We start from the raw sequence: 27,844 nt of genomic DNA on the forward strand, positions 1-27,844 counted from the left end.
CAAATACAGAATTCTGTATCAGGACAAGAGACGGTGATGGTGATTGGCAGACAATACCTTATGAACCAATGTTTTTGGCCTCACTGTGAAACAAACATGGACCATGATTAGTACTCAATGAGGGACATGACTTCTGCATGTTACAGATAAAGAGGGACAGATGGTAAAGTATCAAGACTAAGTAGAAAGACAATTATCTTGCAAGTATTTTCTTCTGGAGTTCTGTTAATGATGGCACACAATAAAAAGGTTGTGTGACACCATCATATCTGCATCAGTTCTTTGCCAAATCAAAATTTCCCTGTACATTTCTTCAATTCAATTAGCTATCCAACTTTCCTTGGAAGATGGAATAAAGTTCACAATTTGCAAAAAGACAGAAGTATCGTAACCCGTCTCTCCTCAAGTGATTATTTTGAACTAAATGCTTTGTTGCCAATTCCCAGAACTGGAGGAAATCAGTTTTTCCCTATTCAACATGTCTCAATATTTAAAACCTCTATTAAATCGCCTCTCAGACGTTCCTATTCAGTGCAAAAAGCCCATGTATCTCAAGTTTCTCCTCCTAACTATAGCTGTGCATGCCTGACATCATATGGCTTTAATATCCTTCCTCTTCTGGGTAACCCAAAACTGCACAAAGTACTTTACCTGATGTCCAACTTATGTTGTTATAATTTTTTTAGTTTTTAAAACAATTCCCAAACCCAGAATACAATTGGCCATTTTATGGCTTTATCTTTATCTCCTTACCAAATAGCTTTTGAAAACATGTGCAGCACACCAATTACATTTGCTTTATCTAACCAATCAGATATTTCCTTAAAAAGCTCCATTAAGGGCAGCACGGTGGCCTAGTGGTTAGCACAACCGCCTCACGGCGCTGAGGTCCCAGGTTCGATCCCGGCTCTGGGTCACTGTCTGTGTGGAGTTTGCACGTTCTCCCTGTGTCTGCGTGGGATTCGCCCCCACAACCCAAAAATGTGCAGAGTAGGTGGATTGGCCACGCTAAATTGCCCCTTAATTGGAAAAAATAATTGGGTAATCTAAATTTATTTTTAAAAAGGCTCCATTAAATTTGTTAAAGTGTAAACATAACAATAAGAGGAAATCTCACACCAAACAAGTTATATGATAAAACATATAATGGAAGTATTGTTTTCTATGCTTGAATTTTTATAAAAATGAAATTTGACAACCACATAATTGCAATGCAGGAATGGCAAACCTTATGCAGAATATGTTTTCAGAATTTTGTTGCATATCACTTAGATATAGGCAGCTACAGGACTGTACCAATAAACCATTTTGGAGTAGTAGTCTTGCTGGAAAATGTATGAAATGAATCCATAATCAAACACTGTCCAAGCTAGGGACCTGATCTTGAAGTAGGCAATTTCGCAAACAGCGGTATTTTACTTCTCTATTTGGCACAAAGTATGCAGCTATGTGTTCAAATTCTATGACATATACATTGTAGGTTTTTGAGACTATAAGTAGTCTTACATCTATTCTTAAATATTGGACTTTTATCCATCTAAGCTCCTGAATAATAATTCACATTAGTTTCCTAATTGTGAGTACTGGCAAAGCTATACCATCACATTTTCTGTTAAAATTGTCACACTAACACAGAAGTAACACCGTTTTCCTTGTGACTTCGCTGTTCTCCACCAAAATGAGCCAATTTCTGCTTATTTTTCAAACTGTATTAAAAATTCTACTCAACAAACCTCAAGCTTCAGTCTATTAACAAGGTTTCAAAATTCTGTGAAGCAAACTGAAAAATGCCCTTGTCTGTCCATAACTCCGAAGCTTGCTGATTGAAGATCTGTATTGAAAAATAAATTTGATTTATAAATAGCTGGGAAATTTTTTTAAAGGGGTGGGAGCGAGAGAGAGAGAGAGAGGCAGACAGACAGACAGACAGAGACAGAGAACAATCAAAGTCATACAACTACCTTCAGGTGCTCTTCTTGGAAAGGATGATCAGTATATTCAGGGACAGGTAAAAATTTGTTCTCCACCTCAGCGAACAGCTTTACCGCCATTTCAGTCAGGTCATTCAAGGATTCTGGAACCAATATAAACCATTTAAATACAAATACATCACATTTACAGTGCTAACATGAAGCTCCAAGTCCTATCATGTGACAACTCCTGTCAAAATCCAGGTCAGTTGCAGCCACACTGCTTAGATTTAACTGTCCATGTTGAATGTTATCTATTCTTAGCAGAAACTATAAATCCACTGAGGGAGAAGTTTTTTTTGTAGGTTTTAAACCTACTTCTAATGGTCATTATATTTCTCAGTATCTCGTGAGTCCAGTTGGTCTGAAGTCATGGTTCTCACTTATTGTTGTGGAATTAATTGATCACTGTGGCAATGTCTTACCAATTGTATCCTTTGATAACTTCCTTAAGCCAATTGAATTGCTAAAAGACAGGTAATGGGCTTTGGATCAAGATCCAGCTGCAACAGTGGGGTGTGGAGAACCAGAAGACGACTGCCATTCTTCTCAGCTGTGCAAAGAATTAATTCGCTAACAGTAAAGTCAAACTTCGGAATCATTCCTTCAACATTTGCTGATGGAACTAATACAGTGCCCTCTTGGTACTAACATTAAGGCAGCCAGGCAGGGAAACGGCCTGATCAAGTTGCCATATATCCCTGAAATGTTACACATGTATTAAAGTAAAATCTCCTGAGTATCATTTAATGTAAGGGAGTGTTCTTTGAACAAAAAAAAGGTACACTTTTCAAACTTACTTTCACTTCAAAGTACACAATTAGTTTTTTTCTATGGTTAACTATGTTATTTCTACCTGACTCCAACCCATAGTAGACAGCAAATACTATTTACTTGCATTAAAAAAACGTTCCAGAATCAACTTGCCCAATAGCAAACTTTTTTTAAAAAATATGTTTATTTACGTTTTACATAATAACAAACAAAATCAATAGAAACACAAGAATGCAAGTACCACAAAAAGAAAAACTTTTTTTTGAAACTTGGGGGCTCCCCAACGGCTGATGGTGTCTCAATCATTAAAAAAGGAAATAAACAGTTGTCATCTCAGGTAGAAGCTCTCTACTGAACCTCTGATGGTGAATTAAATTTGCTCCATGTGAAAGAAGAACATTAAATCCCCAAATCAGCCACAATTTGGCGGAATGGAGACCTCCAAACAAGCGGTATCCACCTCCGGGTTATCAGTGAGGCAAAGGGACCACGTCCGTCTCTACCCCAGAGATGTGGAGATGCCGGCGTTGGACTGGGGTGAGCACAGTACTGTGCTCTACCCCAGAGTCAACTGCTAGTGAATCCGAAACCCCAATTTGGTTTTTTAAAACTTAAAAGAGTACCCAATTCTTTTTTTCCCCCCAATTAAGGGGCAGTTTAGCATGGCCAATTCACCCACCCTGCACATCTTTGGGTTGTGGGGGTGAGAGAAACCCAAAATATGGCTACCAAGGGAGTAATTCCAAACGGACTATCCCTGACAAGGGCTAAAAAAAAAAGGAAGCCCAGGTGTTGGCAAGTCAGGGGCAAGACCAAGTCATATGTGTATGGTCAGCTGGGGCAAGGGAACGGTGGTCACATCTAATCTCGATATTTGGAAGTAAAAAAAAACACCCATCCTGGCTTTGGTCAAATACAACTTATTTAGCACCTTGAATTGAATTAGGCTCAATCAGGCACATGAGGATGTAGAGTTGACCCTGTAAAGGGCTTCTCTCCAAGCCTTGCTGAGGAGTATAATTCTCCCATTTTGCCCTTACTAGCCCAGTGACAATACCACCACCTACTTAGAGTCCTACTTTAAATCAAATTTTATCTACTTTTAGATCACCAATGTTAAAAATGTATTACAAGACCAAATAACTTTAAAATATACTAACAGACATGTAATCTTTGATCTCACCCACAACCTAGAATGAAGCAAGAACTTCGGTAATTAAATAGGAAAACAAATTATTTATCTTTCTTCGTAGTTCCTCAACTCCAGATAGTTTGCTTTCTTCTTTGCACATATGGGATGACATATTATCTAACAGTCTAAATGATAAAAGGAGAGCTCATCCAACTTAGATAACCAAAGCATCTGATAGAAATGAAAAGTTACCTTGTAATTTGGCTGACTGCATCAACGGAAAATTACCTAAATACTCTAATAACTAATGTCACGAGAGAACTGGATAAAAGCAAATTACTGCGGATGCTGGAATCCGAAACGAAAGGGAAAATGCTGGAAAGTCTCAGCAAGTCTGGCAGCATTTGCAGGGAGAGAAAAGAGCTAACGTTTCGAGTCCGATGACTCTTTGTCAAAGCTAACAGACAGACAAAGTGGGAAATATTTATACTGTGGAGTGAGAATGAAAGATGAGTCATAGCCACAAAAACCCAGCGAAACCGGGTGCTAATGGCCAGATGGCAAAGGGAAAGAGTGCTAATGGCAGTGTAGGTGTGTGTGTGTGTGTGGGTGGGGGGGGGGGGGGGGGGGGGGGGGGGAGAGAAAGAGAGAGAGAGAGAGAGACAGAGAGAGAGAAGGAGGGAGCAAAGAGGAGAAAGGTGCAGGAAAGGTGGATCAGATTGGGGGGGGGGGGGGGGAAACTATTGGTAGGCATTATAAATTTAGGCATGGCTTTAAGTAAGGTTAATTTTGTGGCTCTGTATTTGAAATTACCCAACTAAATTTTTTCCCTCCAACTAAGGGGCAATTTAACTGGACCAATCCATCCATCTTGCACATCTTTGTTTTGTGGGGGTGAGACCCATGCAAACATGGGGAGAATGTGCAAACTCCACAAGGACAGTGACCTGGGGCCAGGATCGAACCCAGGTATCGGCGCTGTGAGGCGGCAGTGCTAACCACTGTGCCGCCCAACATGAATGTTTTAAATTTAGAGTGCCAAATACATTTTTTCCAATTTTCACAGTAACTTCATTGAAGCCTACTTGTGACAATAAGTGATTATTATTTTTATGGGGCAATTTAGCGTGACCAATCCTGCACATCCTCAGCATGTGAGAAGGTTGAATATGTGGACATTTGGAGGTACTTACACGGGGTACGGACTTTCTTTTCAGCCCCACATCAATACCATACTAAAATTTGTATTTTGTGCTAAGAGCAACCTTGCACCTAGTGTCCTCATGCTTTATCAGTAGTATAGTCATCTTGGATCATTTTGTTGGAATTTTTGCTTGAGGGCTTCAGTCAGGTAAAGTGCCGAGACTGGATGGCTTTTTGCATTTTATGAGGAGTTTAAAGATTTGTTGTTAGACCCATTGGTGGGCATGTATTGTCACTCTTTTGAGTCAGGGTCTTTGCCACCTCTCTACTTGACAGTAACATCTCTTGATTCTGAAGTAGTGTGTCCTCCTGGTCAGTATCTCTTCTGACTGTCTACTTAAAATTGTTATCCAAGGTTCTGGCCAATAGATTGGACATCCTGCTGACAATCGTACGGGAGACCCAGACTAGGTTTAGGGGGAAGGGTAATAACAGTAGTAGGTTGCTGATACAGGTTTTTCAAAAGCGTGCACTGTTGGGCTGGTTATTTTCTAGATGCACAGGAAGCTTTTGACCAAGTTGAGTGAAATTATCTGGTTTACACGTTGCAAGGCATTGGGTTGGGAGAGGATCATATCAAGTGCATTCAATTCTTGTTTCATAGACCTGTAACAGTAGTGCTCATGAACGGTTTACGGTAGTAAAACTTTGGGCTTCAGAGGGCCTAGGCAGGACAGCCTTCTTGTCCCCCTTGGCCATTGAGCTTTTGGCAGAAGCCATTAGTCAGCCCCACTGATGATCTGGAATGTGGAATGAAACAAACGATTACTCTTTATGCGGATGATTTGCTGCTGTTTGTGTTGAATCCTGGTGTTTCGGATCCCTTCCATTATTGGAGTGGTGGATGTAGTTTTAGTGCCTTTTCTGGTTATAAATGATTAACTTTGCCAAGTTGAAGGCCATGCCTGTGGGGTTAAATCACCTTCCCTTGCTAACTTGCCCTTTATCTTGGCGTTTCCATTAGACAGTGTTATGAAGATAATTTCCCCCACTAAGTTGCAGCTATTAGAGAGGATCCTGCTCGGTGGTTGGTGCTCCTGATTTTAAGAGTCATGCAGAGGGACAGGTAGTATTGAGAACAGGAGGGCTGCAGAAGGACAGGCTAGGAGAGTGAACAAAATAGTGGCAGATTGAACACAATTTGCAAAAGTGTGAGGTTGTGCACTTTGGCAAGACGAATGGAGGCATAGGTTATTTTCGAAAGGGAAAAGGCTTAGGAAATCAGAAGCACAAAGGGACTTGGGGGTCCTTGTTCAACATTCTCCTACGGTTCCGTCGGCAGCTGGGAGGGCAAATACACATCTCCCCGTGTCTGCGGAGGTCTAACTCGCACAACACAAAAGGTGTGCAGGGTAGGTGGATTGCTCATACTAAATTGCCCCTAACTGCCCTATGAGGAGCAGTTGAAGACCCTAGTCTGTACTCGGAGTTTAGAAGAATGGGCGGGGATCTTACTGAAACTTACAGGATACGGAGAGGCCTAGAGAGCGTGGACGTGGAGAGGATGTTTCCACTAGTCGGAAAAACTAGAACCCGAGGGCACAGCCTCAGACTAAAGGGACGATCCTTTAAAACTGGGAGGAGGAGGAATTTCTTCAGCCAGAGGGTGGCGAATCTGTGGAACACTTTGCCACAGAAGGCTGAAGAATGGGGATGAGAAGCACATCAGCTATGGTTGAATGTCAGGGCAGACTCAATGGGTTGAATGGCCTAATTCTACTCTTTTGTCTTCTGGTCTTAATGGCTTGGGAGGATTGCCCTCCTCCAGATCTTGTTATTTTATGGTGATATTAAGGTGGACTCTGCCAAATGTGATGGTCCTATTATGAATACTCTTCGACCAACAGAGAGCGGGGCAATTATTGGCTAGAAGAACTGTTCAGAGACGCTTCCTAGTCATCCTTTGAGCAGCTAGGTCAACAATTTGGCATCCCAAAACCATCCTCAAGTATTTGCAGCTTAGAGACTTTACCCTGAACAAGATTCATGTATCTTAACTCCTCAATTTCCCCGTTGAAAAAAAAATCCTAATTTCTGGTGGAGCCTAAACAATTGATTAGCCAGAAACACAAACAAAATAAAAACCTTCCCTGGTGTTTTCAAAAGCTCATTTTACTCCATTTTGGATCTAGCCGAAAGGACGGAAGCAATGACATCAGCTCCACTCCTAGTAGAGAAAGTGCTCTCTGTTTTGAATTCCAGAGCCTGCATCACCACGCTGGTGTCTTGCAGTTCTGGGGAAAAGACGAGTATGGGAGTATGCTGGTAAAATTTCAGTTTGTAACATGAGGGATACTACAGTACCTAGTTCATATTACACCTAGTCTTAAGACACAGGATTGAGCCTACTTCCAAAGTGCCTTGTGTCAGGTTGCCTGGACGACTATATACATTTTATATGGGCCTGTGTCAAAATTCAATCCTATTGGCGAGGTGTGGTCGAAGAGAGGACTTTTATTTTTTAAAGAAATGTTTTTATTGGTTTTCATTTTTCATGTTACACATTTCAGTTCGTACGTTAAATTACAAGTTCCCTATCCACGCACAATGCCAAGCAAAGGCGCTAAGGAGAGATAAATCAAAGAGCTACTTGTCTACTTGTCTCTTCCCCACCCCCAGGTCAGACAGCCGGTCTGCAGTTTTGGGTGGTGCTGATGATTGCCATCGGAGCATTATTCTTCGGCGGGCGATTAGGGGGGCAAAGGCTAGAGCGTCTGGCTGCTTGGAGACCCCAAAGAACTGTGCTTTTGGGCATGGCTGTCCTCTCACCCCCACAACCTTGGACAGTTCCTCAAAGAAGGTCATCCAGAACCCTACAAGTCTGGGGCAGGCCCAGAACACGTGGGTGTGGTTGGTCGGGCCTCCTTGGCACCGCTTGCATTAATCCTCCACCTCCAGGAAGAATCTGTTCATTTGGGATCTGGTTAGGTGCACTCTGTGCACCACCTATAGTTGCATTAGGCTCAGCCCTGCGCATGTGCAGGTGGGGTTTGCCTGGTGTCGTGCTTCGATCCAGTCTACCCTACCCTCATTATTTCTAAAATAATAATCTTTATTAATGTCACAAGTAGGCTTACATTAACACTGCACTAAAGTTACCTGTGGGTAATATTGTGTATAATTAGCAATGCAGCCACCAACCAGCTTCTGGCGTCAGACATCGGTCATGTAAATCCGATACTCAGCAGTTGGTTTTAAGATGTACAACAGGACAGTTGCACATAGGGTAGTTCCAGGAGAGTTCACGAAACTCAAATAGTAACCTAGTCTGTATAGTATTCTGCTGGTTATCTTTCCACGTGTTCATCAATAAATCATCATTCTAGCTGAGTCACCAGCAGTTGTGTGTGCATCATTGCAACGGCAAGGTCACAGAACACAACATAATTCACCAAAGAAGCATGTCTTTCGGGACTTGAACGCACAGACACGGGAGGACATGCACACTCCACACAGACAGCGACCCAAGCCAGGAATCAAACCCGTTCCCTGATGCTGTGAAGCAACAGTGCTAACCACTGTGCTACTATTTCCATTTCTTTCTCCCATTTCTCCCTTGTCCCATCCAGGTGGAGCATATCTCCTCCAACAGTCACCCGTACAGTTCCTCTTCTCTAGGTCACCAGCGTCCAACCGTCCCTCAATTAGAGAGTGTCCCGGTGTGTAGGGTACATCGTCTTTTCACTACAAGAGGATTTTTTTTTTTTTTAATATATAAATTTAGAGTACCCAATTCATTTTTTCCAATTAAGGGGCAATTTAACGTGGCCAATCCACCTAGCTTGCACATTTTTGGGTTGTTGGGGCAAAACCCACGCAAACACGGGGGAAAAGTGAAAACTCCACACGGACAGTGACCCAGATCAGAGATCGAACCTGGGACCTCGGCGCCGTGAGGCCGCAGTGCTAACCCACACAGAGAAAGCTTTTTGACTTGTACATACACCCCATTGTTTCCTTTAGGTCGTTGGAACCTCTCCACGAGTTCCTCCAGGGTGATTAGTCTGTTGTGTGCATGTCGCTAACCATCAGTGTCCCCTCGTCCTGTTTCCACCTTTTGAAGGCGTGAACTTGTGGTTGTTGCAGATTGGAGCCAGACTGGACATTTAGGTTAGGCCAAAGTGTTGTTTCACTTGATACCAGGTTCTGAACGTGGCCACAAGGCTTCTTGAGTGTTTGGTCGGAGAGGATAGGAGTGCGGTCATGACTAGGGCTTGGAGGGACGTCTTGATGCAGGAACTCTCCTTCATCCTCACCCATTCAGTTCCCATCCCTTCACTCTTTCTGCTGTGGCCGCCCAGTGGTAGAACTGTAGGTTTGGGAGGGTCAAAGAACCCTTTGTCAGGTCAAAGAACAATACCGCACAGGAACAGGTCTTTCGGCCCTCCAAGCCTGCGCCGACCATGGTACCTCTTAAACTAAAACCGTCCTCTGGTTCTTACACACACGCCGTTTGTCTCCGGTGGTTAAAGAACGCCTGGAGGATTTAGATCGGGAGGGATCTGAACAGGATGGGAAACTTGGGTAGTACAGTCATTTTGATTATCTGTACTCTCCCTGCTAGTGAGACAGAGGGTGTGCCGCACCTGTGCTAGTCCTTTTTGACTTCCTCCATCAGACTCGTCACGTTCCATTTGTGGATCCATTTCTCGTAGTGGGCTGTTTGGATCCCCACGTGGCAGAATGGTTTTGGGGCTGTTTGAACGGCAGTCCGTTCAGCTCGGTCCCTCTCCCTTACAGGTTCACCGGGACACTTCACTCTTGCTCTGCTCGAGTGTGTAGCCTGAGAAGGCTCCAAACTTTGTTAAGAGCATCATGATCCCTTCCATACTGGCTTGGGATCCAAGATGGAGGAGACTCGATGCTCTCTGTCCCCCCCCCCCCTCTGGATACTTCTCCAGCTTTTCGCTGTCTGAGAGCGATTGCCAGTGGCTCAATTGCAAAAGCGAACAGCAGGGGGATAGCGTGTATTCATGCCTTGTGCCTCTGTGCAAATGGAAGTATTTAGAGCTGGTGGGGTTTGTCTGTGCACTTGGCATGAGGGCGCTGTACGGTAGTTTCACCCACGTGGTGAACCCTGGTCCAACAGCTCCAGTACTTCCACTCGACTCTGTCAAATGCCTTTTCTGCATCCAGGGCAATGAGCACTTCTGGTGTTCTCCCCCCGGAGGGATCATTATCATGTTCAGCAGGCATCTGATGTTTGATGTTAGCTGCCTGCCCTTGACAAAGAAAATACATAAGGGCAGGCAGTGTACATTGTTTTGCCCTATTATGTATTTTCTTTTATTTCCTTTTCTTTTCAAGTACTTAACGATCTGTTGAGCTGCTCGCAGAAAAATACTTTTCACTGTACCTTGGTACACGTGACAATAAACAAAATCCAATTCCAAAGCCCATCTGGTCCTCAGCAACCACCTCTGGTACGCAGCTCTCCAGGCACCTAACCAGAGTTTTTGGCAGGATTTTCACATCCACATTGAAGCAAGCTGGATCTGTAGGACCCACACTCACTAGAGAGGATTTTTGATAGAGCCTTAGTGTCTAATCCTTCATTTCTGATTCTGGGTCTCCCAGATTCTAATGAAATAGGGGCTATACAATGTTCTGACCGTTGCCACTCCTAAGATTATCCTATGTTCCTGGATTAGTGACAAATCCCCTTCTATCCAAACCTGGCATCGGCCGAATATGGAATGCAAACACATGGAATTTTTGACATCTGGTTTCTGCTCTAAATCTGATGCATTCCGTAAAGTATGGGACACCATCTTAAAGTTACAGCTTCTACATTGGCTGACTTGCTGCTTTTGGGTTTTCCATGAGTGAATTTGTCTTCTTTTAATTCAATTTAATCCACCCGAAGTGGTTAGTCCGAATCACTATACTAAAGAATAATTATCTTTATTGTCTCAAGTAGGCTTACATTCACACTGCAAGTAAGTTATTGTGAAAATCACCTAGTGGCCACATTTCCCCCCCCCCCCCCCCCCCCCCCCCCCCCCCCCAGCTTCCCCCACACCGCCCACATCTGTCCTCCACCTGCTCAAAAAACCTACTCATCCGGGCCAGAGTACCCAATTTTTTTTTTTCCCCCAATTAAGGGGCAATTTAGTGTGGCCAATCCACCTAATCTGCATATCTTTGGGTTGTAGGGGTGAAACGTACGCAGACATCTGGAGAATATGCAAACTCCACACGGACAGTGACCCAGGGCCGAACCCGGGTCCTCAGCGGTGCAGTCCCAGTGCCGTCCACTGCACCACATGCCGCCCTGCCAACCCCCGTTTTTGACACCACCTTTCCTGCAGGTACAGAAATCCATCCCCACCCAGTAACTCAAACTCCTCCTCTAATCTCTCCAGGCTCGGAAAACCCTCTTCAATGAAGAGATCACCAAATCTCTCAATCCCTGGTCGCTGCCACCTCCTAATCTTTGTCCTCTGCCACCTCCTAAAGCCCCCATCCAGCCCTCCCGGAACAAAATGGTGGTTGTCACAGATCGGTGACCACACTGCCCCCCTCCAGTCTTATGTGCTGCCTCCATTGCCCCCACACCCTCAGGGCTGCCACTACCACTCAGCTTGTGGAGTACCAAGCCAGCGAGAGCGGCAGAGGTGCCGTTAACAAAGCCTCCAAACTCGTACCCTGCAGTAGAATTTACAGTGCAGAAGGAGTCCACTCAGTCCATTGAGTCTGCATTGGCCCTTGGAAAGTGCACCCACACTTAACCCCACACCATCCCCACAATCTGGGGCTGTTTAGCGCAGGGCTAATTCGCTGGCTTTGGAAGCAGACCAATGCAGGCCAGCAGCACGGTTCAATTCCCGTGACAGCCTCCCCGAACAGGCGCCGGAATGTGGCGACTAGGGGCTTTTCACAGCAACTTCATTTGAAGCCTACTCGTGACATTAAGCGATTTTCATTTTTTTTCAATCTCCATAACCCCACCTAACCGCTTTTGGACACAAAAGGCAATTTAGCATAGCAAATCCACCTAACCTGCACATCTTTGCATAGTGGGAGGAAACCGGAGCACGCGGAGGAAACCCACACAGGCACGGGGAGAACGTGAGACGCCGCACAGACAGTGACCCAAGCCGGGATTCGAACCTGGGACCCTGGAGCTGTGAAGCAATTGTGCTAACCATTGTGCTACCGTGCTGCCCTTACAGGATGCCGTCTCCACTCGCTCCCAAACCGACCCCTCCCCCACTTCCTAACCATAGATATATTCGCCGCCTAGCAGTATTTAATAAAATTCGGACGGCCAAACCCCCCATTCCCCGCCCCCATTCCAAAAGGGCCTTCCTCACCCTCGGGACCTTACCAGCCCATACAAAAGCTGAGATCACTGCATTCATCTTCCTGAAAAACGCGTTCGGGATAAAAATTGGGAGATATTGAAAAACAAACAGCAACCTCGGGAGGACGGTAATCTTCATAGTCTGTACCCTCCCCGCCAATGACAATGGGAGCATGACCCACCCACAGAAATCCCCTTTCATTTGCTCGACCGCCTTGCCCAAATTAAATTTATGGAGCTGACCCCAGTCCCTTGCCACCCGAATCCCCAGATACCTAAAATTCCTTCCCACCCCTTTAAACGGTAACTCCCTCAGTCTCCTCTCCTGCCCCCGTGTCCAAATCGCGAACACCTCACTCTTACCCATGTTTAATTTGTAGCGCGAGAACCGACCAAATTCCTCCAATATCTCCCAATTCCAGCCATCACCCCCAACGGGTCTGTTATGTAGAGTCGTCTACGTAGAGTGACAGTCTGTGCTCCACCCACCTCTCTCACTATCCCCCGCCAGATGTTCGATAACCTAAGCTCCATTGCCAAGGGGTCTATGGCCAGGACAAACAGTTCTGGGGAGAGTGGACACTCCTGTCTTGACCCCCTACACAAACTAAAATATTCTGACCGGACCCAGTTGGTCCTTACATTTGCCACCGGTGCCTGATATAACAGCCGGACGCAGTAAACGAATCCCTGCCAGAATCCAAACCTTCCCAGGATATCCCACAGGTACTTCCACTCTACCTGATCAAAAGCCTTTTCTGCATCCATGGCTACCACCACCTCGACCTCGCGCCCCTCCGCTGGCATCATTATCACATTTAAGAGCCGTCTAATGTTGGACGTCAGGTGACGTCCCTTCACAAACCAGTCTGGTCCTTCCCCATCACCTCCACGACACAATCCTCTATGCACGTGGTCAAGATCTTTGCCAGCAATTTCGCATCTATATTTAAAAGGGAGACTGGCCTATATGATCCACAGTTCAATGGAACTTTATCCCGCTTCAGATTAAGGGAAATCGATGCCGGCGATAATGTTGGGGGGAGCACTCCCAGCTCCTAACCTTTACCAGGAGCGGCCCAAGCAGCCCCGAAAACGTTTTGTAGAACTCGACCAGGTATCCAGGAGGTCCCGGAGCCTTTCCCAATTGCATCTGAAGCCATCTGGGATTACCACTTACAACCAGGAACAGAGAAACTCGCAAAGCATAGCGGTAAAATGGACAAAGCAAGATTCAGGCAGGCTCAGAGCCCGAAATGTATATTTGCAAGTGAGGAGTCCAGACGGTATTGAAACTCCGGCCAAGTAGCATTTTGATGGGCCGACTAGCATTTGATGGCCCATCTCCACCAAGACAAAGAACTGGCACTTGAGCGACCGGTACAGTCCCAGACATTTCAGCGCCACTCCCTGTTCTAGGGAAGCGTAAACAACAGGGTCAGTGACTGCTTGGGACATGCCCAGCCATCTAGACACCTGCCCATTTATTGGTTAGAAATCGAACAGTGATCAGGATCACCCAATTATGGGGTCCAAACTGAAGGACCACCCAAAAGAGCGCGAAAACCCCCAAGCATAAGAAGAGTGTCCACCATGCGTTCGTCCTCTCTTGGACCTGGCGACCCGGCTACGACCATCTCCAATCGCAGCACCGCCAGAAGCAAGTCCAAGTTCAAGGTCCGCTACCAGGCAGATGAGCCTAGCTGAGCAGCAGTTAACTCTACAGACTCGATAGATCCAGAATCAAACAGCAGCCACTGTTCCTCTGACCTAAGCCGGGTGTCTGAAGTTAAGTACAGGTTGTCTTAGTCGATAGGTGTAGTTAACTAGTAGTATTTATATTGCATGATTAATTGTGTGTAAATAAAGTACCCTTGACCTTGAACTAACTAACTGGTGTTTGGCTCCTTGATCGATAGCCGGTTGAACCTTGTGGTGGTATCATTTGATACCTGGCGACTCGGAGCATTAGAATATAGATATCAAAAGAAAGGAGGGCAAACTCACTGATTGCCATAGTTACAGCATAACCACAGAAAAGGCAACACATCGCCCCCAATCCGTCTATAATCTCTCCAAGCCCCATTGGGCCTCCCAAGCCTTCCACCAACTCCTCGTCTATCCTCGGGAACTCCAGCCACCCCCCAAGACTCGCTTCATGCCCTCCTCCCCGGCTGGGATTAGGTTAACAACAATAGTCTACTATAAAATTCTCGAAACACATCATTCACCCCCGCCGGATCCAAAGCACCTTCCCCCTGTATCCTTTATAGAACAGTACAGCACAGAACAGGCCCTTCGGCCCTCGATGTTGTGCCGAGCAATGATCACCCTACTCAAACCCACGTATCCACCCTATACCCGTAACCCAACAACCCCCCCCCCCCCCCTTAACCTTACTTTTTAGGACACTACGGGCAATTTAGCATGGCCAATCCACCTAACCCGCACATCTTTGGACTGTGGGAGGAAACCGGAGCACCCGGAGGAAACCCACGCACACACGGGGAGGACGTGCAGTCTCCGCACAGACAGTGACCCAGCCGGGAACCGAACCTGGGACCCTGGAGCTGTGAAGCATTTATGCTAACCACCATGCTACCCTTTCCCAATTTCTCTCACCGCCTTCTGCTTCCTCAGCTGATGTGCCAACATCCTGCTGGCTTTTTCCCCATATTCATACACCGTCCCCTTCACGTTCCTCAGCTGCCCCTCCATCTTACCTGTGGACAGGAGCCCAAATTCCATTTGCAGTCTCTGCTGTTCCTTCAGAAGCCCTCATCCTGTCCACCTGTAAAAGTTCGCCTACCAGCCTGTCCAACTCCACCCGTTCAGCCTTCTCCTTATTGGCCCAAATAGAGTTCCTCCCTGATAACTGCCTTCATTACCTCCCACTCCACTCCTGCCGAGGTTTCACCCGTATCATTGATCCTTATGTATCCCCGAATGGCCTCCCTCACCCGCTCACACACCTCATCCTCTGCTAGCAGCCCTACATCTAACCTCCGTTGCGGTCGCTGGGCCTGTGCTTTGCTCACTTGCAGGTCTACCCAGTGCGGGACGTGGTCTGACACCACAATTGCTGAATATTCAGTATCCACCACCTCAGGCAGCTGCGTTTTGCCCAGCACATAAAAATCTATCGGGAGTACATCTTATGCACATGGGAGTAGAATGAAACCACTTTACTCCTTGGCCTCACAAATCTCCACGGGTCCACCCCTCCCATGCGCTCCATAAACCCTCATAGCTCTTTTGCCATAGCTGACGCCATTCCGACCAGGGACTCAGTCGATGTGAATCCAGGTCCAGGATCTTCCATTGTACCCTCCTCACGAACTCAACATCATCCCACTAACCATGGTGAATCCAACCCCCCCCCCCCCATCCAAGTCCGCCTCTATCCTCCCCACCTCAAATGCCACCCTTTTATTGACCAGGATTCCCCCCCTCCCTTGTTTTAAAGTCCAATCCCGAATGGAACATCAGTCCGACCCAACACTTCCTCAATCTAACCTGATCAGAGGACAAAGCACCCATCCCTCCTCCCTTAAAGTACTATCTGTTGACCTAATCCCAAACAGAACCGAAAGAAAAAGAAAAAAAAGGAATATATACAGAACCTTCAAGTGTATCTCCTCCAACATGGCCACATCGCCTTCAGTTGCCTGAAGTATGCAAACACACGGTCCTTTTGACCGGCCCATTTAGCCCGCGAACGTTCCACGTAACCAGCCTAGTTGGGGTGCACTCCACCCCCCTCCGCTGCTGATCAGCCATAACCTCTCCTAGGCCAGTCCTTGACCCATGTTCCGCACCTCACCTGGCCTGCCCCAAGGCAGCTACCGCCATCAACTCTCCTCCTCCACCACCAACTTAAGTTCCCTCCCCGTCAGCAATCTGAACCCCCCCCTCCCCCCACATTGGTCTTCAGCTCACCCCCCACTTTGCTTCCGCGAACTAGCCCTCCCAGCTAGCCTGGCAGCCCTGCCCCTAGCATCTTACCCACCGCTTTCTTCATACAGGGCCAACTGATACAACCACCATCGCCCTCGGGGGCTCACCCCCTGGGGCCTACGCACAAACGCCCTGTGGGCCCAGGTCCAACTACAGCGGCGTGTCGAACGCACCTTCTGCCAGCGGATTCTCCAATATCTTCCCAAGATACGCACCAGCATACGATCCTTCTTTTCCATCCAGCAGATCCACGGTCTGGATGTTCTGCCTCCGAGAACGGTTCTCCAGGTCCTCCATTTTATCCAGCAGTCGCTTCTGCTGATCTTGCAGCATCCCCATCTCTGCTGCCATTGAGGTGGACTGCTCCTCCTGCTCCCCCGCAAGCTCCTCCAGCCTCTGGATCGCCTGTCCCTGGGTCATCAGTCTCGCCTCCACCAGTCAACCACTGCCCTGATCAAGTCCACCACCCGGACCAGGTCCTCCACATACTCCTTGCGTTGTTGAGTAAATTTGTAATTTATGAAGCTCACCAACTGGTCCGTCGACCACTGAGGGGCCGGACCCTGTACATCTGCCACTCTCTGTATCTGGTCCTCGCTCACCACCAACATCGGATTCCTCCTTTTCTGATTTTTTTCTGGGCCACAGCTCCATAAACTGGGGGTCCCCTCACTCTGTTCCTGTTTTTACACCTTTACTTTACAAAGTTCCTTCAACAATCTGACGTAAAAGCCACAGAAAGATCACCATGAGCAGGAGCTGCCAAATGTGCAACCTTTCACTCCATGGCCACCATAGGAAGTCAACAGCACGTCAATTGAAGTGAATGAGAGTTCTCCCACAGCCCTGGCCAACATTTTCCCCTCAATCAACATCACTAAAGCATAACCAAAATATTGTAGATGCTGCAAATCTGAAATAGCAACAGAAAATGCTGGAGACGTTAGGCTGCAGAGAGGGAAAGAGAGAGTTAATACTTCGAGTCAATGACCTTGCAAAATTCTCATGAATACAAACATTAACTCTCTCCACAGATGCTATCTGACCTGCTGAGTATTTCCAGTCCTTTCGGTTTTTACTTCATTAAAACAGTGGGCTGAAACATCCGTGGAGTGGCAATCACTGTTGGATCTTGCTACTCAAAATTTGTCTGGTGCTGTTCCACAAAATAGTCGCTACATTTCAAAAGGACATCACCGGCTTTAAATTGCAGTAAGGCCACAAGAGAAGTTATTTCTTCTCAATAAAATAGCACCAACACACTGCCCCAATATCAAACAGATTGCTTAAATTATGCAGTTAAATTGCAAAACTGAAGAAATGAATGCCAAATTAAACAGGGCAGCACAGTGGCTAGCACTGCTGCCACACCGCTACAGGGACCCAGGTTCAATTCCGGCCTCGGGTGACTGTCTGTGTGGTGTTTGCACTTTCTCCCCGCTTCTGCGTAGGTTTCTTGTGGGTGCTCCGGTTTCCTCCCAGTCCAAAGACGGGTTAGGTGGATTGGCCATGCTAAATTGACCCTCAGTGTCAAAAAGGTTACGTGGGATTGCAGAGGAGTTGAGGATGGGGTGCTCTTTCCAAGTGCCGGTGCAGAGTCGATGGGCCGAATGGCCTCTTTCTGGACTGTAAATTCTATGAACTTGTTTACTTGCATGCTTAATGAGAAGAAATGCCCCTCCCTTTTCCCTTTCCATCATAACACAGCACAGCATATGTACAAAGAACAAAGAAAAGTACAGCACAGGAGCAGTCCCTTCGTCCATCCAAGCCTGCGCCGTCTAAACTAAAATCTTCTACACTTCCGGGATCCATATCACTCTAATCCCATCCTGTTCATGTATTTGTCAAGATGCCCCTTAAACGTCAATGTCATCCCTGCTTCCACCACCTCCTCCGGCAGCGAGTTCTAGGCACCCACTACCCTCTGTGTAAAAATCTTGCCCCATACGTCTCCGCTGAACCTTGCCCCTTAAACCAATGCCCCCTAGTAATTGACCCCTCTACCCTGGGAAAAAGTCTCTGACTGTCCACTCTGTCTATGCCACTTCATAATTTTGTAGACCTCTATCAGGTCGCTCCTCAACCTCCGTCATTCCAGTGAGAACAAACCGAGTTTATTCAACCTCTCATTCCAGTGAGAACAGAGTGTATTCAACCTCTCCTCATAGCTAATGCCCTCCATACCAGGCAACATCCTGGTAAATCGCTTCTGCACCCTCTCTAAAGCCTCCACATCCTTCTGGTAGTGTGGCAACCAGAATTGAACACTATACTCCTGTGTGGCCTAACTAAGGTTCTATACAGCTGCAACATGACTTGCCAATTTTTATATTCAATGCCCCGGCCAATGAAGACAAGCATGCCGTATGTCTTCTTAACTACCTTCTCCACCCGTGTTGCCCCTTTCAGTGACCTGTGGACCTGTACACTTCGATCTCTCTGACTGTCAATACTCTGAGGGTTCTACCATTCACTGTATATTCCCTATCTGTATTAGACCTTCAAAATGCACCACCCCACACTTGTCTGGATTAAACTCCAGCTGCCATCTCTCCACCCACATCTCCAAACAATCTAAATCCTGCTGTATCCTCAGACAGTCTTCATCGCTATCCGCAATTCCATCAACCTTTGTGTCATTTATATGTACTACAAACAGCAACGGTCCCAGCACTGATCCCTGTGGAACACCAATGTATTGACAGTTTAAACTGGAACAGGAATAAACAGAACTAGCAAGTTTTTCTAGTAATGTCTAATGACACTAGAACTTGCAGCACAAGTAATAATAATCTTTATTAGCATCACAAGCAGGCTTACATTTACACTGCAATGGTTACCGTGAAATGCATTCATTCAAGTTACTATGAAGTGCATTAATTAGAAAGTTCTTTGTGAAATGGAATAAGAAACAAGGGGAAAGCACAAAGCAATTTAGAGTGAATAAAAGACTTTAGAGATGTAGTTATTATTGTAATGCAGAAAACGCAGCAGCTACTTTGCACACAATTAAGCTTCCACAAAATGCAATAGTGACCAGATAATCGGTTTTTGTGATGTTTTCTTTTATAAATTTAGTGTACCCAATTCATTTTCTCCAATTAAGGGGCAATTTAGTGTGGCCAATCCACCTAGCCTGCACATTTTTGGGTTGTGGGGGCATAACCCATGGGGAGAATGTGCAAACTCCACACGGACAGTGACCCAGAGCCGGGATCGAACCTGGGACCTCGCCGCCTGGAGGCTGCAGGGCTAACCCACTGCGCCACTGTGCTGCCCTAGATTTTTGTGATGTTGACTGAGGATTGGCCAGAACTCCCCTGCTCTTTTTCAAAATAGACCCACGGGGTTTTTTTACGTCCACCTGAGACAGTGGGTATAGTCAGTTTAACGCCTCATCGGAGTGGCAGTACCTCTAGCAGTGCAACACTCCCTCAGTACCCTGCAGTGCCAGCCTGAATTTGTGTGTTCAAAATCAGGAGCAGGACATCCGAAGCAAGCATGCGACAAACTGATCCAGTGACAAAAAAAAACAAAAAACAACTGGTTTCAAAAATGGACTCAATTTCAAAGCTATGGTCCTGCGTAATGCATTTGTTTAGTTAAATGTGTTACTTCATGATTTAAACCTCTAATTCAACTGGCATTCGTCAATTACATCAGAGCTTATCATATTATATAACTAACAAGCGAAAGGGCAGAAAAGCTATTTATTTAGTTCTACAGGTTTATCAGAACATTAAAAGAACCAACAAAAGACAAAAGAGAGAAAAAAAAAATGATTATAGACTACACCAAGTACTGAGAGTAGTCTGGGCTCCACATTATGAAAAGGATACAAAGCAAGTGGAGATGGTTTAAAAAACAGTTCACTAAAACAGTACCAGAACTGTGAGTTACATCAAGAAAGACTGAACAGGCTGGGACTATTTTCTCTGGAAGACCGAGGGGTAACCTGATAAAGGTCTTCTAAGATTATGAAAGGGTGTATTATTATCTTGCCCTCCTTTTACCAACTCACTGTTGTGGTATCTCATTGATCCGGCATTTAAGCTAGAGTCTCTGATCGCTCAATTGACCCGTTTTGAATCTGTTCTGTACTGTACTACTTGTATTTATGCTGGCAGTTTGTTCTGTGTCTGAACCCATTTTGTACAAAGTTTTCCTATATTTGTTGCACTTATTAAAAAGGGGAGGGGAAAATCTATTTTGGTAAATTGTATAATCCTAATATCAATTGTAATGATATACGTGGGAGAAGAAGTCATGCATCATGCTTAATCTTTTCATGTTTAACTTTTAACAAAAGAATAAGACATTTATTAATCAGCAATAAAAGTTACGATCCATCAAGCCAAAGCTCCATTCTGGGACCGAACTGTCCAGTAGCAACACCAGCTGGGATCGCAACACAAACAATTCAACAGTCCAGTGATACATTGCATTTTTAGAAAAAGAAATTTCCAGGGTAACACAAAATGCGATTCAGGATAAAGAATTACATATCAACAAAGGGTTTTACCCAATGCAGTACTTGCCTCTTCCTAGGATGCAGAGAGCCATCAGGTTTGATGAATAGTTAGTCGAGTGGAACTGGAGGAGTTCTTGTCGTACATTTAAGCCCATCTCAGCTGGTCTAGTTTCCAAGGTGTGTCTGTTGCCTAATAATGAAAATAAAAGTGCAGATTTCATCAGCATGATAAATTAGCTAATTGCTAGGTTATAGTTTTGTATGAAGCTGGTTATTGGTTGAGTTTACATGTCAACATAATCAGGTTTAACATTTTGGAAAGGGTTTGTGGAATTCCAAAACAAGGGAGCTGCAAACTTGTTGCTGCAGCCCAAGAACTCTCACACGACTATTTCAGTAGAGGGGCTATTCTTACATACTTTGACCTCTTGAAACCTGAAAGAGCAGTCACTAAATTAAGCACCATCATGTAATTCCCTGCACAGTGGTGATCTTTCTCAATAGGACTCAAGCAAATACTGCAGAGCCAGAACTCAAATAGAAAATGCTCAACTGGTCTGTCAACATCAGAGAAAATGTTAACTTTTCATCAGTACTGATGAACGTCCATAGTGCAGCATCCCCACAATACTGCACTGCGAGTGTCAGCCTTGACTTCTCTGTACAAATTCTGGACTAGAACTTGAAGACTCAAACGTCTGACTCAGATTCATGAATTAACTAACTGACCATAGCTGACAGTAATGTATTGTTGTTTTGTGGAAAAAAAGTATTTCACTAAAAAAAGTGTGAAACTGGGATGCAAATGACATTTAAACACCAAACCAGTGTTATTTTTGCATTCATCACAGCTATTAATACCAAGTTTAATCCAAAATCCTGACTTTCCAATATAGTTACAGTATGAAATTGAAGGGTATGCAGGTCAGAGAACTGGAGCAGTCATCAGATTTCCAGCCCACTCTCCCTGCGAGTCAGGCTACCAACTGAGTAGATGCTGTATTAAAAGATTACAGCACCATTGAGCTGCTTATAAACACACAATGTATCAGCATTGAACCAACTTCAATTTCATTAGGTTGTCTCAGCTTCTGTGGTCATATCGATTGTTATTAATATCAGGCAAACCAATAAAATGTAATATTTTCAGCCAAGAACAATGCAGGCCCAAAAATGTATTTTTCCTGCAACTCAAGACTTTTTTCTGTAGTCAGAAACAAAACAAATCACAAGAGTCAACTTCAGTACCAGTCTGTGTCAATAGATTTTAGAGCCAGTGTGCAGCAAATCAAAAGTAATAATTTTACTTGGTCGATGCCAGCATTTATGTTCCAAACAAGCCCCTTTTGCAGATTTCATCTGAAAGATGATACCTTCCAACAGTCCAGCACTACCACTCCCTCAGTTGGAATATTTTCATTTCAAATTTTGTGAATAAATTTAGAGTATCCAATTCATCGTTTCCAATTATTGGGCAATTTGCTGTACATGCATGCTGCACTCTGCACAGACTGTGACCCAAGTCGGGAATTGAACCTGGGACCCTGGAGCGGTGAAGCAACAGTGCTAATGACTGTGCTACCAGGCCGCCAATATCCAGGAAAACTGTTGAAACTTTTTCGCCTTCCCCTGCCAAACACTTTTAAACAAAAGGGATTTCTCCCAAGAAATTAATCCAGTGGTAAAACATTCTTTTGTTTGCTTCTTTACAAAGCTTCATTGGAAGCAGAGTGCATAATAGTTTGACCAAATTATAACTCCACATTTAAAATATCTTGTTGCAAAACTGAAAACATGCACTTTTAGAGACATAGAACATAAAGTGCAGAAGGAAGCCATTCGGCCCATCGAGTCTGCACCGACCCACTTAAGCTCTTACTTCTTTCTATCCTATCCCCAAAACCCAATAACCCCTCTTAACCTTTTTTGGACACTTAGGGCAATTTAGCATGGCCAATCCACCTAACCGACACGTCTTTGGACTGTGGGAGGAAACTGGAGCACCCGGAGAGAACTCACGCAGACACAGGGAGAACGTGCAGACTCCGCACAGACAGTGACCCAGCAGGGAAATCGAACCTAGGACCCTAGCGCTGTGAAGCCTCAGTGCTAACCACATGTTCTGTGCTGCCCTATCTTGTACGTTATCTTCCATCTACTACCTTTTCCCATTCACTTAACCTGTCTATATCACCTGCAGTCTCTTGTGTCCTCACAGCTTGCATTTCTATTTAACATTGTATCTCATGATACATTAGGAAATAAACAAATCTGCAGTTTGAGTTAGATGAATTTGAAAGGTTGGAGTTTCTTGTGGGAGCTTAAACACTGGCTAATGGCCTCTGATGTGCTGTAATTCTTGGTATACTAAACGCACATTCGAAACCTCAACCTCCTCAGGTATTGACCTAATGTTTCTAAAAAATAAAATGAGTTGGAACCATTGTCCCTGGGTAGGCTTCTGGTCAATAGCTCGAGATGCAGTGACAAAGAAAGCAGTTGCCCACCTACAAAATAAATCTGCCCTTTCAAGTAGACATAAGAGACCCATAGTACCATTTCAAAGAAACGTAGTCACTTGGATTAATTAAGGATTTGTTAGATGCAACTCATATTTAACTGACAATAATGATTGGATTTTGACCATGTAACCAAGAGGTTTGATGAGAGTAAAGTGCAGAAGGAGGCCACTCGGCCCATCGAGTCTGCACCGGCTCTTGGAAAGAGCACCCTACCCAAGCCGACACCTCCACCTTATCCTCATAACCCAGTAACCCCACCTAACACTAAGGGCAATTTTGCACACTAAGGACAATTTAGCATGGCCAATCCACCTAACAAGCAATTTTTGAACTGTGGGAGGAAACCAGAGCACACACGGGAGAACATACAGACTCCGCACAGACAGTGACCCAGGCCGGGAATCAAACCTGGGACCCTGGAGCTGTGAAGCAATTGTGCTAACCACTACGTAGAGGAATTGAGTTTCTGAGCCATGAGGTCATGTTGCAGTTGTACAAAACTCTGGTGCGACCGCATTTGGAGTATTGCGTGCAGTTCTGGTCGCCACATTATAGGAAGGTTGTGGAAGCATTGGAATGGGTGCAGAGGAGATTTACCAGGATGTTGCCTGATATGGTAGGAAGATCTTATGAGGAAAGGCTGAGGGACTTGAGGCTGTTTTCGTTAGAGAGAAGAAGGTTAAGAGGTGACTTAATTGAGGCATACAAGATGATCAAAGGATTAGATAGGGTGGACAGTGAGAGCCTTTTTCCTCGGATGGTGATGTCTAGCACGAGGGGACATAGCTTTAAATTGAGGGGAGATAGATATAGGACAGATGTCAGAGGTAGGCTCTTTACTCAGAGAGTAGTAAGGGCATGGAATGCCCTGCCTACAACAGTATTGGACTCGCCAACACTAAACGCATTCAAATGGTCACTGGATAGGCATATGAACGATTCGAGAATAGTGGAGATGGGCTTTAGAGGGGTTTCACAGGTCGGCGCAACATCGAGGGCCGAAGGGCCTGTACTTCGCTGTAATGTTCTATGTTCTATGCTACCGTGCTGCCCTAATGATGTCCTGGACCTCAAAAAAGGTGTCTGACACAGTCCCATATAACAGGCTTGCCCGCAAAGCTAAAGCCCATGGATTAAAAAGGGATAACACAGAGTATTGGATGAGTAACACAAACAAAATAGCAATGAATGACAGAAAGGAAGAGTTCACCAGGGGTTGTACTAGGGCCACAGAAAACACTTATGAGAATTGGTTACAAAAAAATTATGGACTTCTGTTACATGCAATTTGGAGAACCTCGAGTGGTTCTCCTTCAAGAAAAGTTTCAAGGGGGGCAGCACGGTGGTTAGCATTGCAGCCTGCGGCACCGAGGACCTGGGTTCGAATCCCAGCCCTGGGTCACTGACTGAGGAGTTTGCACATTCTCCCAGTGTCTGTGTGGGTTTCGCCCCCACAACCCAAAGATGTGCAGGTTAGGTGGATTGACCACGTTAAATTGCCCCTTAATTGGAAAAAATAATTAGGTACTCTTAATTTTTTTTTTTAAAAAGAAAAGTTTCAAGGGAGATTTGATAGATCATGAAGGGTCTAGACAGTAGATAGGGAGAAGGGAGAAACTGTTCCCATTGGCTGATGGGTCAAGAAACAGAACCTCGATTTAGGTTAATTGGCAACACAAAAAAAAAACGCCATATGGAAAATCTAATGCAGTGAGCAGTTATGATTTGGAGTGCACTGCCTCAGCTGGAGGCAGGTTCAAACATGGCTTCCAAAAGGGAATTGAATAAGTGCCTGAAGGGAATAAAATCTCAGGGCCAAGGGGAAAAGGCATGAAGTGGGACTAGCTAAATTGTTCGTGCAGAGAGCTGGCACTGACTTGACGGGTTGAATACCCTCCTTCTCTACTATAATTATTCTGGTGATGCTAATTTTTATTAAATGGCTTAAAGCATACAAAATACCGAATGTGACTAACAGAAAATGTTGCTAGCACTCAGTGGAAAGTTTCAGAGAAATTGCAGGCATTCTTTCTCCAATCTTGTAGTGCATCCCCAATTTACATAACCCCACACTGCGCCGAGGTCCCAGGTTCGATCGCGGCTCTGGGTCACCGTCCGTCGTGGGGTTTACACATTCTCCCCATGTTTGCGTGGGTTTCACCCCCAAAATCCAAAAGATGTACAGGTTAGGTGCATTGGCCACGCTAAATTGCCCCTTAATTGGAAAAAATTAATTGGGCACTCTAAATTTAAAATAAAACATTGGTATTTTCATCACAACCATGGGCAATTCAACAAATAGTCAACAGGATATGCACATATACACAAATTCTCTTCTTAGCGGCTTGTCCAATCAAATCATCCTCTGTGGACACGCAAGTGAAATCAAGAGAGCCGATAAATCATTCAGCAACTGTTCATCTGGATTTTGATTTCACCTGATATCTTGCTGACTAAATGAGTTTTGTTCAGAAGTAATCGCCTGTCTGATGTTGAATTAAATGTGTTCCCAGAAGAAATGGTGGTGGTTATTTTAATGATGTGGAGATGCCGGCGTTGGACTGGGGTGAGCACAGTAAGAAGTCTTACAACACCAGGTTAAAGTCCAACAGGTTTGTTTCAAACACGAGCTTTCGGAGCACGGCTCCTTCCTCAGGTGAGTGGAGAGGTATGTTCCAGAAACATTTATATAGACGAAGTCAGAGATGCCAGACAATGCTTGGAATGCGAGCATTTGCGGGTAATCAAATCATTACAGATCCAGAGATAGGGGGTGATCCCAGGTTAAAGAGGTGTGAATTGTCTCAAGCCAGGACAGTTGGTAGGATTTTACAAATCCCGGCCAGATGGTGGCATGAATCCAAGATCCCGGTTGAGGCCGCATTCATGCGTGCGGAACTTAGCCTTGGAGAACGCTTACCCGGAGATCAGAGGCTGAATGCCCTTGACTGCTGAAGTGTTCCCCGACTGGAAGGGAACATTCCTGCCTGGTGATTGTCGCACGATGCCCGTTCATACGTTGTCGCAGTGTCCGCACGGTCTCACCAATGTGAGGAAAGGATGTCCCGAAACGTGGTACATTGGTGAGACCATGCAGACATCCCTTCCAGTCGGGGAACACTTCAGCAGTCAAGGGCATTCAGCCTCTGATCTCTGGGTAAGCGTTCTCCAAGGCGGTCTTCAGGACACGCGACAACACAGAATTGCCGAGCAAAGACTTATAGCTAAGTACGCACGCATGTATGCGGACTCAACCGGGATCTTGGATTCATGTCGCATTACATTCACCCCCCACCATCTGGCCTGGACTTGTAAAATCCTACCAACTGTCCTGGCTTGAGACAATTCACACCTCTTTAACCTGGGATCACCCGCTATCTCTAGATCTGTAATGATTTGATTACCCGCAAATGCTCGCATTCCAAGCATTGTCTGGCATGTCTGACTTTGTCTATATAAATGTTTCTGGAACATACCTCTCCCGTCACCCGAGGGAGGAGCCGTGCGCCGAAAGCTCATGTTTGAAACAAACCTGTTGGACTTTAACCTGGTGTTGTAAGACTTCTTACAGATATTTTAATGAGGGAGAAGCTACAATATTCTACTATAGAGTAAATTTGTTTTATTTTTAATAAGTTTGCAGTACCCAAATATTTTTTTTCCCCAATTAAGGGACAATTTAGCATGGTCAATTCACCTACCCTGCACATCGTTTTGTGTTTTGGGGACGAGACCCACGCAGATACGGGGAGAATGATTGGAGTACATTTGTAAGAGCATTACATTTCACATAAACACCAAGACAACCTTCAAAAATACAACTTGCTGAAGTAGAGTTACAGCAAAATATGCTTATTGCACACATGGTTCCACAATGCTTCGTTCTTAAATCCAATGACTCAACATGGCGCCAGGGACTCAGATTTGATGCTGGCCCCGGATCACTGTGCAAACTCCCGTTTAGAGTTTGCACATTCTCCCCACGTCTGCATGAGTCTCACCCCACAACCCAATGATGTAGGGTAGGTGCATTGGTCGCACTAAATTGCCCCTTAATTGGAAAAAACATTTAAAAATCCAATGGCTCATTTATTTAATTTCTCTTTCTTGATTTTCAGTTTTCTTTAAAACCTTGTGCATCCTTTTTAAATACTCAGTTTTGTCAGCACGGAAACCGCTCTGAATTAATTTAGATCACACCAACCCGAACAACAGCTGAGTTAAGAGTCTGCAGGTGTTTGCGTTATTTTGAATTAATCCACTGCATTAAAGCGCAGTAGAGAAGAAAAAAGACCATTCGAAAACTATTTTAAACTTGATTTCTTCCTCCTTTGCTAAGGAGACAGAAATGACAATTACAAAATCAGTTGGAGTCAGGAGCAGAGACAACTTAAGCACACATCTAAGGCACAGTTTGACGAGCATATGGTAAAGACTAGAAGTTACTAATTTTGATCCTAACTACACAGCTGTCAATTAAATTGAAATACAGTAACAGTTGACTTA

General features: G+C 45.1%; 1 protein-coding gene across 5 annotated transcripts in view; it reads right to left on the minus strand.

The window, feature by feature from the left end:
• ide (insulin-degrading enzyme) overlaps positions 1-27,844 on the minus strand; it is a 245,968-nt gene that overhangs the window by 151,460 nt on the left and 66,664 nt on the right. For all 5 annotated transcript variants that reach the window (XM_038822333.1, XM_038822331.1, XM_038822334.1 and 2 more), the window contains 2 exons: positions 20,884-21,006; positions 1,962-2,074 (listed from right to left, as the gene is read on the minus strand). In XM_038822333.1, the coding sequence (XP_038678261.1) occupies positions 1,962-2,074; positions 20,884-21,006 (236 nt within the window). The remainder of the gene's footprint in view (positions 1-1,961; positions 2,075-20,883; positions 21,007-27,844) is intronic.

Source organism: Scyliorhinus canicula, chromosome 16, assembly GCF_902713615.1.
Source record: "Scyliorhinus canicula chromosome 16, sScyCan1.1, whole genome shotgun sequence".
Taxonomy (NCBI): domain Eukaryota; kingdom Metazoa; phylum Chordata; class Chondrichthyes; order Carcharhiniformes; family Scyliorhinidae; genus Scyliorhinus; species Scyliorhinus canicula.